This window comes from Tachysurus vachellii, chromosome 18 (assembly GCF_030014155.1).
Source record: "Tachysurus vachellii isolate PV-2020 chromosome 18, HZAU_Pvac_v1, whole genome shotgun sequence".
Classification (NCBI taxonomy): Eukaryota; Metazoa; Chordata; class Actinopteri; order Siluriformes; family Bagridae; genus Tachysurus; species Tachysurus vachellii.
Window position 1 is genome coordinate 337,501 of NC_083477.1, and position 17,500 is coordinate 355,000.

Genomic DNA, 17,500 nt, shown 5'->3' on the forward strand with positions numbered 1-17,500 from the left:
AGTATACACACAGTATACACACACTACACACAGTATACACACAGTATATACAGTATATACAGTATACACACTACACACAGTATACTGCACACACAGTATACACACACTACACGCAGTATACACACAGTATACATACACTACACACAGTATATATACAGTATACACACACTACACACAGTATACACACAGTATACACAGTATATACATTATACACACACTACACACAGTATACACAGTATATACAGTATACACACACGACACACAGTATACACACACTACACACAGTATACACACACTACACACAGTATACACACAGTATACACAGTATATACAGTATACACACACTACACACAGTATACACACAGTATACACACAGTATACACACAGTATACACAGTATACACACAGTATACACACACTACACACAGTATACACACAGTATATACAGTATACACAGTATATACAGTATACACACACTACACACAGTATACACACAGTATACACACACTACACACACAGTATACACACACTACACACAGTATACACACTACACACACTATACACAGTATACACACACTATACACAGTATAGGCACACTATACACACACTATATACACAGTATACACACACTATACACACACTATACACAATATAGACACACTATACACACACTATACACAGTATAGACACACTATACACAGTATACACAGTACACACACACTATACACAGTATACACAGAGTATACACACCGTATCCACAGTATACACACACTACACACAGTATACACACACTATACACACAGTATACACAGTATACACACACTATACACACACTATACACAGTATACACACACTATACACAGTATAAACACACTATACACACAGTATACACACACAGTATACACAGTATACACACACTATACACACAGTATACACAGTATATACACACTATACACAGTATACACACAGTATACACAGTACACACACACTATACACAGTATACACAGTACACACACACTATACACAGTATAAACACAGTATACACACACTACACACAGTATACACACACTATACACAGTATACACAGTACACACACTATACACAGTATACACACACTATACACACAGTATACACAGTATACACACACTATACACACAGTATACACAGTATACACAGTACACACACACTACACACAGTATACACAGTACACACACACTATACACAGTATACACACACTACACACAGTACACACACTATACACAGTATACACACACTATACACACAGTATACACAGTATACACACACTATACACACAGTATACACAGTACACACACACTACACACAGTATACACAGTACACACACACTATACACAGTATACACACACTACACACAGTATACACACACTATACACAGTATACACAGTACACACACTATACACACAGTATACACAGTATACACAGTATACACACACTATACACACAGTATACACAGTACACACACACTACACACAGTACACACAGTATACACACACTACACACAGTATACACACACTATACACAGTATACACAGTACACACACTATACACAGTATACACACACTATACACAGTATACACACACTATACACACAGTATACACACACTATACACAGTATACACACACTATACACACAGTACACACAGTATACACAGTATACACACACTATACACACAGTATACACAGTACACACACACTACACACAGTACACACACTACACACAGTATACACAGTACACACACACTATACACAGTATACACACACTACACACAGAATACACACACTATACACAGTATACACAGTACACACACTATACACAGTATACACACACTATACACACAGTATACACAGTACACACAGTATACACACACTATACACACAGTATACATAGTATACACAGTACACACAGTACACACACTATACACAGTACACACACTTCTACATTCAGTTTATTCAACAGATTACAGAACATTATTAAGGAACCTTCTTTAACCCCATTCTCTCTCTCTCCCTCTCCCTCTCTCTCCCTCTCCTCCCTCCCTCTCTCTCTCTCTCTCTCTCCCTCTCAGTGTTGGATATTAAGGGTAGGCAGGCGAGCAGGTTGAACACATGGGAGGCTGTACAGAAGGAGAATTTGCTCTCGACTCAGAGTAAGAAGCTCCGAGACAGCGACACCGAGCGACTCAGACGCACATCTGCCAAGTCAGTACTGTCTCTGTCACATGTCCTGACTCGTCACTGTCACAGGGGAAATCTTAATATTATTATTAGATAATTAACACCCTAAAATTCAGTGATTCTAAATGTGATGGATCTTAAACGATATAATGACACTTGAAGCTGAGACACAGTGTAGAGAAATGATCACATCTACACGTTTACACGTCTGCACGTTTACATACGTCACATTACCTGAAGAATGATTTAATCAATAAAATATGGAACTGTCACTTTATTATCCTGATCATTTTCATTTATAACTCTTATAAACCTCAGTCTAGTGCAAACACATCAAATTACTTTAAGTACTTTTAAAAAACAGAAATTTAGATTCTAAATTTTTTTTATTTGTTATATTTTACACAGAACAGAAAATGAGAAGATGAACTATTCTTCATCTTCTCCAGAGTTTCTGCTCGTTCACGTCACTCGCCGTCCGGCTCACGCTTTAAAGCTGGAGGTGTTTCCTGATGAGATCAGTGTAATAAAGTTGACTAAAATAGCAGAAGATTCTTGGCCCGGTTTTGTTTTATTGTGTGCGGCTCTCTGTACAGGACCGAACCTTGTTTAATTTGCACCGCACCACATTATAGTGTGCAGGAATCTGAGTTTGCTCTCTGTGGGGTGTAAAGAAGCTTCCTGTAAGGGCCACGTTTCATTTCAGGCTCTGAGTCTTGCATGAAATGTGAACCATTTCAGGACAGTCGCTGCAGCAGCTCCGATTACGTACGTGTGTGAAAACAGGAGACATAAAGAATGTCCAGGCTTGCTGAATTGTGTGTGTGTGTGTGTGTGTGTGTGTGTAGGGTGGACAACATGCTGAAACAGATAGCAGAGATTCGAGATCAAGACCGTAGACTAAGAACGCTGGAGTCTGAGGTCAGTGGAGAACTGCTACAGAGATGTTTATGCAGAACCTCTGTGTGTATCTGTGTGTATGTATGTGTATCTGTGTGTGTATGCGTGTGTATGTATGTGTATCTGTGTGTGTATGTTTGTGTGTGATGACAGATGGTGTGTGCTCTATGCTGAGTAGGCAAACAAACAGCAGCTGTTGTGCACACACACACACACACACACACACACGCGCGCATACACACAGATACGCACACACACAGATACACACACACACGGATACATACACACACACAGATACACACACAGACACACACACAGATACACACACACGGATACACACACATACACACACAGATACACACACACGGATACACACAGATACAAACACACACAGATACACACACATGCACACACAGATACACACACACACATATACGCACAAAGACACACACAGATACACAGATACACACACACAAAGACACACACAGAAACACACATACACACACACAGATACACACAGATACACAGATACACACAAAGTTACACACACACATACACAGATACACACAAAGATACACACAGACACACACAGATACATACACAGATACACACACACAGATACATACACAAAGACACACACAGATACACACACACACACACAAAGACACACAGATACACACACACACACACAAAGACACACAGATACACACATACACACACACAGATACACAGATACACACAAAGTCACACACACACACATACACAGATACACACAAAGATACACACAGACACACACAGATACACACATACACACACACATACACAGATACACACAAAGATACACACAGACACACACAGATACATACACACAGACACACACAGATACACATACACAGATACACACAAAGATACACACAGACACACACAGATACATACACACAGACACACACAGATACACATACACAGATACACACAAAGATACACACAGACACACACAGATACATACACACAGACACACACAGATACACATACACAGATACACACATACACAGATACATACACTCTCACATAACTGTATCTCAGCTGTAGGACAATGAACCATTTTCACTGTGAGATGAAATGAATGAATTCTTATCAGTATTTAATATACTGATAATATAATATATAATATAATATAATGTGTGTGTGATGATGTAAAGGTTATTTATGTTTAGATTTATCAGCTCCACACTGACATTCTGACCTTATATCTATATACATTTAAGGCATGTGCTGACTGTAGGTCAGTAATTATAGGAAATAATCTTCATGCTGAACTTCAGCATGAAGATTGAAACTCAAACCATAATGGGAAATACACTGTGATCAAAACTATGTGCACCCCTGCCCATCACAGCTGTTTGTGGTTCTTCCCAAACTACACAACTTGTGTGTGTGTGCTGTAGTGTTCTAGTTTCCCTTCACTGAAAGTAAACCCTGTTCCAGCATGACGATGTCCCAGTGCACAAAGCAGCTCCATGAAGACACGGTGTGTTAAGGTTGGAGAACGTGGAAGAACTTGCACAGAGTCCTGATTCTGACACAACGCCACTGAACACATCTGGGATGAACTGAAATCTCCACAACATCAGAGTCTGATCTCACTAGTGCTCCTGGAGCTGAATGATCACTAATCCCCACACACACAATCCAACATCTAGTGGAGACCCTTCATGAGTGGAGCTGATTAGAACAGTAAAGAGGAGAACAAACCTGGACTGAGACGTTCAACACACACAGACATGTTCGGTGATGCTCAGGGGTGCACATACTTTTGACCGTATAGTTTACATATATCTTAAGTGTGTAAGACGCTGCTTTTATTTGTATTTGTTTAGTGTTAAAATATACATTTCTGTATAAGAATATAAAGCAGAAGTGGGTGTGGTTTATACAGGAAGTGCTTGTTTTTACTCTTTCCCAGAAAATGTTGAATAAGTCATTATAAATAAATAATAATAATAATAATAATAATAATAATAATAAATGTTTGTAGGGTGTGAGATGTTTGTGCTGTGTGTAAAACTCTAAGGTGTTTCTCTTACATTAAATATCTCCTTATCCATCCCTCTTCTAGTTAGAGTATTGCTCCAGCTCCCTCACGTGGATAATGGAAGAACTGGCGCAGAGTGACCTGATCAAACACACCCGTCGCCCACCCCTCCACCGAGGTACCCCCCCAACACCCCTCACACCTCACCTCTCTCTCTCTCTCACTCTCTCCCTGTCTCGCTGCAACTGTGCTCAATCCGTCTTACTGCGACAGCGTCTCAGGGTTTAGGTTTCTCAGTGACTTAACAGAGTTGGGCTTAATATAGATCAGCCTTATATCTGCACATTGCTGAAGCTGAGCTCCTCAAGGCTCCTGGAACTGATTTATATTCAGCATGGCTATAGATGACCGATGTCCGAACACCACGGCTCTGCTGCCTCGGCACATACGTACAATACACACTTCAGCTCACAGCAGCAGACTGTTCACTTAACACACTGAGGCTCCAGACACTCGTTAAAAAGGACATCTTCTCATTTCACCAAATCTTTAGATCTTTACATGTAACTGCTCTCACACAGAATTCGCACACTATTCACTATCGTTCAGTTACAGTGTGTAAACTTTACATTCTTTTATAAGATCATCATTATTATTATTATTAAGTGTTGGTTAAGGAAGGAAGTTGTGTGAGAGCGTGATGATGGAGAGACACAAAGGAGAAGAAGGAATTAAACTCATCCCAGAGGAAAATGTTCTAGACAGGAACTGAACTCTCTGTTCGGCCTCTCGAGGCTTTTGTTTCTGTCTCTTAGTGTTAGAGACACGATGTGACAGTAAATCTAGAAAAATAGTTTGATTATTTTGTTGTAATGACATTTGCCTGCATTAGCCTCGTGTTTATCCGGTTACCTGCCCCTGGGGGCGTGGCCTGCTCCTCAGTAGTAAACACAGCACACGTTTTTACCTGAATCATGGTTTCATGTGGACTTGAGCTTTTCCCCATAAATAAAGGGTTCACTTCTGTTCTGTTTTATTTTTATTTCTTTTCTGTCCAAAGTGCCGATGTTTATAAAGTGATGTAAAGCGACACCTCGGTGCCGATTTGTCTTTTTCTGTGTTTCAGACTCAAATCCATCATCTTCTTCCAGATGAGAGAGCGCCAAACAGACGAGTCTCCAAACCAGAGGCTCTTCTGGATTAACAGTGACGATGACTATGACGATGATGATGATGATGATGATGATGATGATGATGATTCTCTTGCATTTCAATGTTTTTTTTAAATAAACACCAAGTCTGAAAACGTCCACGTTTCTGTTCACACATCAGACAGAATCACAGAACAGTTCTGTCAAGATGAGCAGATTTTCCCTTCTTCCTCTTTATATATATATATATATATATATATAAATGTGTACATTTCTTTTGTAGATTGCAGTTGAGTTTATGGGACTGTAATTATGGGTGAAATGTAAAGTTTTGTTTTTAGGGAATGTGATTGAAGGGTCTCATATTTGTTCTGTGTTACTTTTATACTCTTTTTTTTTTTTTCTAGGAGCTGATTTTTAATTTTCTAAATATAAAAATTATTTGATTATTATGCTGCATGTGTCTCTCCTGCGAGTTTATTCTGTAATCATGGTCTTGGCCTTTCCTGGTGCCGCGGCTCGTGACCCCTCCCCGTCCTCTGAAGGGCGAGCATTTGATTCCAAGCGGTGGTCTCGCAGGAGCCTTACATGGGAAGACTGGGGGCCAAATCAGGCTCAGGTTCTCATCTTGACTGACTGTAGATCAGAGTCTCTGCTCCTGCGGCTGCTGCTTTCGAGATCGCTGCGTACTTTAAAGAGCAATACAGGAATTTGGGTCCAATGCAACGTAATTCAGTGGTTTATATTAGATCAGATGTCACCAATGATTAATGAATAACTGAACAATTGACTGTTGGTTCTGTTTGTAAACCTCACAGTCTTTAGATTTTGTAAATGTTCTTTTTAAGAACCCACACAATTTTTATTTCTGTTCAATCCATAATTCCAGGAGTTGGTCGAATGCATACAATTCTTCACCACGTGTAACCCAGTGTACATTATAATTAATATTAAATTTTGTTCATCATGAAATTAAACATTTTTTATAGTGTGTTTTGTTTTCCTTGTAGGTTCCTATAAATTCACCACATGCTCCATTTGTCCTCTAATAATGACTAACTAGCTCTCAGCACTGAACTCTAACCTTTCACTCCATTTATAGATCGCTTGCGGTAACGTGGACAAACTGAAGCGGGTCGTACAACAACAGCACTGTGAGCCGCGGTGAACTCCAGCTCTCTTCTAACACACACAGGAAACTTGTCATTAACTGATCAGACTTGATTTTTACAACTTCAGGTCTGATCACTCTGTAGTTAAATATGTGGGTCAAATCTCATGAGCTGGCTGTGTAAGTCGTCTCATAGCACAGAGAGAAGGAGATCAGGAGGAGGTGGAGGAGGAGGAGGAGGAGGTGGAGGTGGGGTAGAGACAAATATCTTAAAGTCATGTCTAGTTACATCTCCACTTTCAGCCACGATGCAATTTCTTCTCCCTCTTGAGCCTTATTCCCTTCTCACTGTCAGTTGCTCATCAGATTGTATAAGATACTGTAAAGGGTCATAAAATAATTACATTGTTCTCTTAAGGTTCTTGTGAATTATTCAAGCTAACAAATCAACACCAAACCTTGTGTTTGTGCTTAATAATATACTGAGAGGAATGTGATAAAGTGGATGTTAGGAGAGGAGCTGTGATTGGGGAGATTGGGGTGGTGTTCAGAGAGAATAGTGTTGGTTTTGGTGGTGTTAAGAGAGAGAGAGATTAGTGTTGGTTTTGGTGGTGTTCAGAGAGAATAGTGTTGGTTTTGGTGGTGTTAAGAGAGAGAGATTAGTGTTGGTTTTGGTGGTGTTCAGATAGAGAATAGTGTTGGTTTTGGTGGTGTTCAGATAGAGAATAGTGTTGGTTTTGGTGGTGTTAAGAGAGAGAGATTAGTGTTGGTTTTGGTGGTGTTAAGAGAGAGAGAGATTAGTGTTGGTTTTGGTGGTGTTAAGAGAGAGAGATTAGTGTTGGTTTTGGTGGTGTTCAGAGAGAATAGTGTTGGTTTTGGTGGTGTTAAGAGAGAGAGATTAGTGTTGGTTTTGGTGGTGTTCAGATAGAGAATAGTGTTGGTTTTGGTGGTGTTCAGATAGAGAATAGTGTTGGTTTTGGTGGTGTTAAGAGAGATAGATTAGTGTTGGTTTTGGTGGTGTTAAGAGAGAGAGAGAGATTAGTGTTGGTTTTGGTGGTGTTCAGAGAGAATAGTGTTGGTTTTGGTGGTGTTAAGAGAGAGAGAGATTAGTGTTGGTTTGACAGGAGTTGAGGGAGTGTTTCTGGGTGTCAATGGAGCGCCGTGCCAGAGAAGGTCAGATTACCCTGACGCTGGTGGAGCTGGGTTTTAAATAGAGGGAGCAATTCCTCCACCCTGCTCCCACTGCACTATTTTAGGGACATGGTGAAGAGAGACTGCAGGAAGGCGCTAAGTGTGGATCTGCTGCTGCCCAAAATGTGCAAGCAGACTGATGATCTTCTGAATGTGCCAGCTCATTATTCTGTAACAGTTACTTTAACAGATCACAAATGAGTAAATATCCTGCTGTGTGTGTGTGTGTGTGTGTGTGTGTGTGTGTGTGTGTGTGTGTGTGTGTGTGTTGCTACATTAGAAGTAAAAATGCACATAATATTTCCTCACACTTGCATCTAACAGGCCACAACATGTGATTGTTAAGACCATGTCTCATTGTTAAGAATAAATAAATAAACAACACTACAGACTTGTCTGTACTTGAAGAACAAGTATGGATGTGTGTGTGTGTGTGTGTGTGTGTGTGTGTGTGTGTATCTAACACATGGACTTAAATGAAATGGTCTCCTTCTCCCAGCTCATCCTCTTGATATAGACCTGATATGTTCTCCCTCCCTTCCTCCCTCGTTCCCTCCTTCTCTTTCTCTGTCTCTCATTCTCTTTCTCCACCCTCATGCTCACGATATATGGTCATCGTCTCCATACACCCCCCTCCCGGGCCACGGCCTTCTCTAAAGTTAAACCCCAACATTTGATGACAGAAGGAAAGCAAGCAATATATGCTGCTCTCGCTCGCTCTCTAAAGTGTATGGACAGTAGTTACCGGCCTGTTCGCTCGCACTTGGCCCTGTCACTCATGCCCTGAGTCCCCCGCCCCCGTCTCGTCTTACCCCCGAGTTGGTCTCTCAGTCCGTCTGCGCACCATTAGTGAGCTCTGTGTTGCAGACGCCGCCGCCTAGCCTGCTGCGCCTCTCCTCTCCAGTCTTCACACGCTAAGTCACCGCAGAGTGGGATCATCGTCATCATCATCTTTTTGGGGGCTTTTTTTAAGAACTCACCTGCGTGTGGTGCTTTTTGCAAAACCTACCTGAATCCCAGGGGATCATCTGGAGTTTAATGCTGGGAACAAGCGTGTGGATTTGGACTGTTTAGAAGTTGGAATACCTCCAGGCTTGTCTGTGCTCACCTGTTGCTCCTGGTGTGAGAGTGAGTACATGCCACAGGGTGCGTGAGCAGTGGACTCACTCCAAGGTGTGACTTCTGAGTGGCATTCAGAGTTGTCAAGCGGGCGAGAAGGAGCGTTAACATTCTTGAGGAATTTGGTGACCTGTGCATACAGATATGGCTACGCTGAGAAGTTGGCTGCTTGGGCTCTTGCTGGTTCTGCTCTGCAGTTTCCAGACGCCCCTGGCTCCCTCTGCTGCCGTCAAGGCCCAGGAGCTTCCTCTCATCCATGAGGAGGGACTAATGGCAGACGATGATGATGATGATGATGATGACGATGATGATGACGACGACGACGACGATGATGACGACGATGATGACGATGACGACGATGATGACGATGACGACGATGATGATGACGATGATGACGACGATGATGACGACGATGATGATGACGACGACGACGATGACGACGACGACGATGATGACGATGATGATGACGACGACGATGATGACGACGACGACGACGACGACGACGATGATGACGACGACGATGATGATGATGACGATGACGATGACGACGATGATGATGATGACGATGACGACGATGACGATGATGACGACGACGATGACGATGATGATGATGACGATGACGATGACGACGACGATGATGACGACGATGACGACGACGATGACGACGACGATGATGACGATGATGATGACGATGATGATGACGATGATGATGATGACGACGATGATGACGATGATGATGATGACGATGATGATGATGACCATGAAGGTACGTAACCTTGCTCACAATTTAACTCAGTGTTTGTGCTCTATATCCCCTTGATTTCTTAGATGATTTTACTCCCTCTTACTCCTCCTTTGTTGATCTTCTCCTTTTTGGAGTGAGACAGGGGAGGAGCAAGGAAACCTCTGGCCCATCCTTAGCTCTTACATGTTGTCTTCCAACCAATCATAGCTCTACCCCAACTGATCATTTTCATTATCCAATCAGATCATTTAGTAGTTGGTTCTCTGCTGTAGTCCCTCCTCCCCTCTCTGTCTTTCCATCAACCTGGCTGTCTCTGATTCTCTCTGTCTTCTCTTCCCTGCTGAAACAGAGCTATGAGTTCTGTGGGCCCTCTGAAGGCGGACTGTGTCGAGTCCCGAAGTGCAGTGCAGTGCAGTACTTATGAACTGAGGACTTGAGAGAAAGAGAAAAAAGCAAAAACCCAGCGCTGCAGTCTGAGCCGCAGGCCTCACGCTGCCTCTATAGATCAGATCGTTGTTTGATTTGTGTCTCGTTTTGAAAGAGTGGGGTCCCTTCTTCCCTCCACCCCGTTCCCGTTCCAATTTGGATTGACCTGTACTTGTGCCTCCATGTGAACCTACAGAGAAAGAAGGAGAGACAGGGAGATGTAGCTAGGGATTGATAAAGAGAAGGACAGAAATGAGGACAGAGTCTAGTGGGGGCTGATAGAGAGAGAGAGACAGGAGGAGGTTGAGAAGTTAAGCAGAAAATAACTGATTGGATTGATCGGTTCAAGATTCTCTCTCTTTCTCTACATCTCTCCCATCTCGTTCTTTCTCTGTAGAGATTCTCCAGCATTGTCACCAAAGCAGTTGTGCTAAAATAACATGTTCTCCTCTGGGTTGTCTTTTTTTTGTAAATCTTTGTGTTTTTAAAACAGTTTTTATTTACAATATATGATTTTTTTCACATTTACACACATATATACCCTGTTACATGCTAACCTCAAATGTTTATATATATTTACAAGCTCAACTATGCTCTCATTCTCAATCATCTTCTGAGCCTCTGTTTAAAAACCTCAAAATGCATCTACTGTAATTTATTTAATATTATGATACTGTTAAAGTAAAATCTGATAACATTTATTTGATTATTAATTAGTCGGTTGATGTGACATGATTTTAACACTGTACAATGTGGTTGATTTCATCCTGGAGACACAAAGCAATAAACTTTAAGTAAACAATTAATAAGAATATTAATGAAATTAAATATTGTGCAGCAGTAACAACTACCAGCAGAGAGGTAGAGAGAGAGAGAGAGAGAGAGAGAGAGAGAGAGTGAATTATAAAGTGAATTCCCCAAAATATTATGCACACCCCAGTCCACTGTATAAGAAGGGAACAGGAAACGATGTTATTGCCACTTTCACACTTTAGTCTTTGTTCATCTTTTAAAAACATTTTTGTGACTTTTGTTGATCAACATTCTGTTCAGTGTAATATGTGTGAAATCAGCACAGTAGTGTGTCCTATCACCTAATCATCACATCCTTAACCCCACTTTGAAACGATGGAATAAATCAAATGATCCCGATGTTCTTCTGTACGTGTGTGCTGTCTGCTCTATGAGGCCGGCAGGTCGAACAACACCAGATCTGAGAATCTGCTCCTGTTTAAGGAAATCTCTCATGGCACGGTAACATCTGAGCGATCTCCAAGATTTCACTGCTGAGTAAATCCCATCTAGAGCACAGAGTCCTGAACTTAATCAGCTTTGTGTGTGTGTGTGTGTGTGTGTGTCTGTGTGTGTGTGTCTGAGTGTGTGTCTGTGTGTGTGTGTCTGAGTGTCTGTCTGTGTGTGTGTGTCTGTGTGTGTCTGAGTGTCTGAGTGTGTCTGTGTATGTGTCTGTGTCTATGTCTCTGTGTGTGTGTCTGTGTGTGTCTGTGTGTGCGTGTCTGAGTGTGTGTCTGAGTGTGTGTCTGTGTGTGTGCCTGTGTGTGCGTGTCTGAGTGTGTGTCTGTGTGTGTCTGAGTGTGTGTCTGTGTGTGTGTCTGTGTGTGTCTGTGTGTGTCTGTGTCTCTGAGTGTATTTATGTGTCTGTGTGTGTGTCTGTGTCTGAGTGTGTGTCTGTGTCTGAGTGTGTGTCTGTGTATGTGTGTCTGAGTGTATGTCTGTGTGTGTGTCTGTGTATATGTCTGTGTGTGTGTCTGTGTATGTGTGTCTGAGTGTGTGTCTGTGTGTGTGTCTGTGTGTGTGTCTGTGTCTGTCTGTGTGTGTGTCTGTGTGTCTGAGTGTGTGTCTGAGTGTGTGTCTGTGTCTGTCTGTGTGTGTGTGTGTGTGTGTGTGTGTGTGTGTGTGTCTGAGTGTGTGTCTGTGTGTCCGTGTGTGTGTTAGAGCAGAACAAAAACACTAAGCTGTGCAGGACACCGGGTTCTCCGGTCTCCGGACTAGTGATTTAGTGTATAGACATTTGTGTTGTAATTGAGGTCACAACAATGTAGTTATAAACAGTAAAGTCTCTCCTGCTTCAGTTCATCCACACATCTCTTTAAATATGTCTTTTAAATGATATTTTAAGCAATAAAACAACTGCATAAAGCAGCAAATTCTTAGCTAATTTATCTCACTGGTGTTGATGACCAGAATGTTCTTGACTTGATAGCGATTCTTTCTTGTGAGTAAACATTTGAGATGTTGTGCACATCACTCTAAAATGTCACTCTGAGGTAAAACATTTATAACTAAATGATTCCAGCTAGCTAGCAGAAAGCTAACGACCTAGGTATCAAACTGAAAAGGTAAATTAACTGTAAAGAGCACAAAATACGTTCCAGATTTTAATGTAGTTTAGTTACTACAGTAATCACTCGTAATCAGTCTAGCATTGATATTTAGTTTAGCTAATTAAAGCTAACAGTATATTGCTACATCTGAGCTATCTGCCATGATACAGCTAACAGGCTACCCAGATAGCATTAAATACATTATAGCATAATGCATAATACATTATTTTGCACTCATTTCATTCTGTTTTGTTTTTTATTTCCTTTCCTTTATACTGTCTATAAATCAAAGCTGCAGAAGCTACATGTAAAATGTTATTGTAAATGTAGTTTATGTAGCTATACAGTATGTGTAATCTGTCTTGTCTAATGCTAACAGACAACTATTAACAGCTGCTAAATAGCTTTACTGTAACTTCTTATTCATTATTGTGGCTGTGTCAGCGTAGACGAGTATTACCTTTAATATGAATATTTAAGATAATATTAAGACAAATATAATAAAGCTTTTAAAATTAATGCGTCATTCCGCGTCTACATGTGAAAGAACGTCTTGAGAGGTAAATGATAAAATAATCATTCTTACATTCTCTTACATTGAGGAACAGTGTGTAGTTGGACAATTTGGACATTTTTGACTGTAAACTAAATACAGTACTTTAGTTACAAATTTGTTGGATTATAATTCTGGCACCCAACAACAGAAGGGAGCTTTAACACATATACATATACGCTCACCGTCCACTTTATTAGGAACACCTGTGGATCTGATCATTTATGCAGTCATGTGGCAGCAGATGTATAAACTCATACAGATTCAGGTCAAGAGCTTCAGTTAATGTTCACATCAGACATCAGACTGAAGGAAAGGTGCACAGGCTCATCCAAACTGGACAAATGAAGTTTCCAGTCTTCCTCTGTCCAGCGAGGTACCTGATGTGGTCTTCTGTTGATCCACCTGAAGGTTTGATGTGTTGTGCTGCTGAAATGCTTTTCTGCTCACCACCAACTCTACAGTGATTATTTGAGTTACTGTCAGCTCAGAGCAGTCTGATTATTCACCTCTGATCTGTTCATCAACAAAGTGTTCCAATCTGCAGACCTTCCACTTACTGGATATTTCTGTTTTTCACACCATTCTGTGTAAACTGTTGTGTGAACATCTTAAAAGACCAACAGAAATACTCAAACCAGCTTATCTGACACCAACATTCATGCCACGGTTACATTCATTTCATCATCAGCTGGGTTTAGCGTTTAGTGCAGATCTGACCTCTAGCACCATATCTTAAAATTTCCCCTTCTTTTGTTCATCCAATAAAATCAGGGCTGATTGTAATGTCTATTACACTGATATTTTCACACAGTGATTTAACACTTTCTTACAGATGATGAAGAAGAATACCATGACGGCTCCATCTGCAGCTTCTGTGCCCACTGTGAGGTAAAGTACCATCATTCTGAGTCTGACTAAAGGCTTAACTGTTAATATTAAGACTTAATTTTATACATTTTCACATGCTTCAGCTGTTGATTTGATTGTGTGCCTCAGCACTGTGACAGCTGTGACAAGTGTCCATGTAAAAAAGGAGACAAATCTGAGCACTGTGAATTCTGTGAGGTGAGCAAACACACACACACACACACACACACACACACACACACACACACGCATACACACACAAACACACACGCGCATACACACACACACACACACACACACACACGCATACACACACAAACACACACGCGCATACACACACGCACACAAACACACACACACACACACGCATACACACACGCACACACACACAAACACACACGCGCATACACACACGCACACACACAAATACATACACACACACGCATACACACACGCACGCACACACACACGCACGCATACACACACACGCACGCACATACATACACACACACACGCACGCACACACACATGCACACACACGCACACACACGCACGCACACACACAGACACACACGCACACACACTCACAGACATACACACACGCACACACACATACACAAACACATACACACATGCACACACACGCACACACGTGTGCACACACACACACAGACACACACACATACACACACACGTGCTCGAATATCAGAGCTGCTGTTATAGAGAATTAATCAACATTCATTCCACAATTGTTTTTTCACCAAACCAGTAAAACTGTTGTTTCCTTCTCTTCTCCTGTCAGTCCTGTAATATGTGTGCTGTGTGTCCTGTGTGTGACACCGTGTGCCAGCCAGGTAACAGAAACAGGATTATTAAACACTCATTTATTTATAAATTATTTCATGTACTTTATTAAACCTATTTCATTTGTAAAACCTTCTGTACACAATGTGCTTTCAGGTGGTTTGTTGGACTCTGTAACTGGCTCCATCTATAAGTATGATTCACTTCATTCTTAATACTTATTACATATGAAGCCATAATACCGCACACACACCTGTACACTGCCTTTGTGTTTATTTTCAGGACGGTTGCTGATATCTTCGATGATGATGATGATGATGATAAAGATGATGATAAGTAAAAGGTCTTCATCGCCACCGTGTGGCCCAGAGTGTAAATCAGCGGCTCGGGAAACAGAACAAGGAATTCATTCTTATATGTGAACGGATCCTTAATGAGTTTATTAATAATCGGATAAGTTTTTATCACTTCATTGTTTAATTGGCGGTGATGTGTAACTGAGCATCTGCGTGGTGTTTAATAAAATAATAAAAGTTTTACTGGTTGTTTAATTTTTACATTTACATTTAAAATGCTAAATATTTCATTTTAACATCATACATTGTACAAACGCTGTACTAAACTGATGAAGCATAGAAAATTATAGATCATTAATAGATCATTAAAAGAAATGGAAACATAATTTTAAATGATTTAAATTGAAATTGAAATATCATTTAAACTTCATCTATAATACTTCATATTATATTTGATTCTGTTTTCTAACCACATGGTTGCAGGCCACTGATTTCTGTGCCAGTCACAAGCCACAATAAATCAGTCACAATAAATAGAGAGGGTTGTGTTAGGAAGGACATCTGGGAAGGGTGTGGGGGGGAAACTGTCTCTGCAGTATCATCTGCAGATTTCAGGAGTTTAACAGTTTGTCACTTGAAGTGCAGTCATTAGTGTAGAGGGAGAATAGCAGTGGGGAGAGGACACATCCCTGTGGAGCGCCAGTGCTGATTGTCCGAATGCTGGAGGTGACACCTCCCAGTCTCACCTGTTGTTTCCTGTCTGTCAGGAAGCTGGTGATCCACTGATAGATGGAAGTGGGTACAGTGAGCCTTTGTAGTTTGGAGTGGAGAATTTCCGGAATTATTGTATTAAAAGCCGAACTGAAGTCGACAAACAGAATCCGGGCATCTGTCCCTGGGCAGTCCAGGTGCTGTCCAATGTTGTGCAGTCCAATGTTGACTGCGTCGTCCACTGATCTGTTTGCATGGTAGGCAAACTGTAGGGGATCCAGCATCTGTTCCGTTACAGTCTTTAGGTGGGCCAATACGAGCTGTTCAAACTTCTTCATGACAACAGATGTCAGAGCAACAGGCCTGTAGTCATTCAGTCCAGTGATGGAGGGTTTGCAATGGAAGGGTAGCAAAGTACGTAGTACTGAAGGGGGATACAAACTGTTTTATTATGTTGTGGATAGGAAGAGAAATGGGGTAGGAGTGATCCTGAAGGATGAGTGTGTGAGAAATGTTTTAGAGCTTAAAGAGTGTCAGACAGGGTCATCAGTTTCATTCATTCATTCATTCATCTTCTACTGCTTATCCGAACTACCTCAGGTCACGGGGAACCTGTGCCTATCTCAGGCGTCATTGGGCATCAAGGCAGGATACACCCCAGACGGAGTGCCAACCCATCGCAGAGCACACACACTCTCATTCACACACACACACACACACTATCAGACACTACAGACAATTTTCCAGAGATGCCAATCAACTTACCATGCATGTCTTTGGACCGGGGGAGGAAACCGGAGTATCCGGAGGAAACTCCCGAGGCACGGGGAGAACATGCAAACTCCACACACACAAGGCGGAGGCGGGAATCGAACCCCTAACCCTGGAGGTGTGAGGCGAATGTGCTAACCACTAAGCCACCGGGGTCATCAGTTTGTAGTTAGAAATTGAAGGGATGATGTTGAATGTGGTCAGTGGTTATGATCCACAAGTAGGCTGTGTGTTAGAAGAGAAGAAGAGGTGATGGGCAGGTTTGG

The 17,500-nt window shown here is 41.4% G+C and overlaps 2 protein-coding genes across 2 annotated transcripts in view; both read left to right on the top strand.

Moving 5' to 3' along the window:
- The window catches only part of trpm4a (transient receptor potential cation channel, subfamily M, member 4a), a 35,504-nt gene extending 28,232 nt beyond the window's left edge, over positions 1-7,272 (top strand). Inside the window, exons 26-29 of the mRNA XM_060892303.1 lie at positions 2,104-2,236; positions 3,061-3,133; positions 5,229-5,322; positions 6,271-7,272. Of these exons, the coding sequence (XP_060748286.1) occupies positions 2,104-2,236; positions 3,061-3,133; positions 5,229-5,322; positions 6,271-6,299 (329 nt within the window). The 3' untranslated portion in view covers positions 6,300-7,272. The remainder of the gene's footprint in view (positions 1-2,103; positions 2,237-3,060; positions 3,134-5,228; positions 5,323-6,270) is intronic.
- Positions 7,273-9,414: 2,142 nt separating this feature from the next.
- On the top strand, positions 9,415-15,995 carry LOC132861445 (germ cell nuclear acidic protein). The gene is made up of 6 exons (XM_060892973.1): positions 9,415-10,482; positions 14,618-14,673; positions 14,782-14,850; positions 15,455-15,506; positions 15,613-15,649; positions 15,739-15,995. Exons 1-6 carry the CDS (start codon positions 9,861-9,863, stop codon positions 15,794-15,796), a joined length of 894 nt encoding a protein of 297 aa, XP_060748956.1. The 5' UTR covers positions 9,415-9,860; the 3' UTR covers positions 15,797-15,995.
- Positions 15,996-17,500: the final 1,505 nt, after the last annotated feature.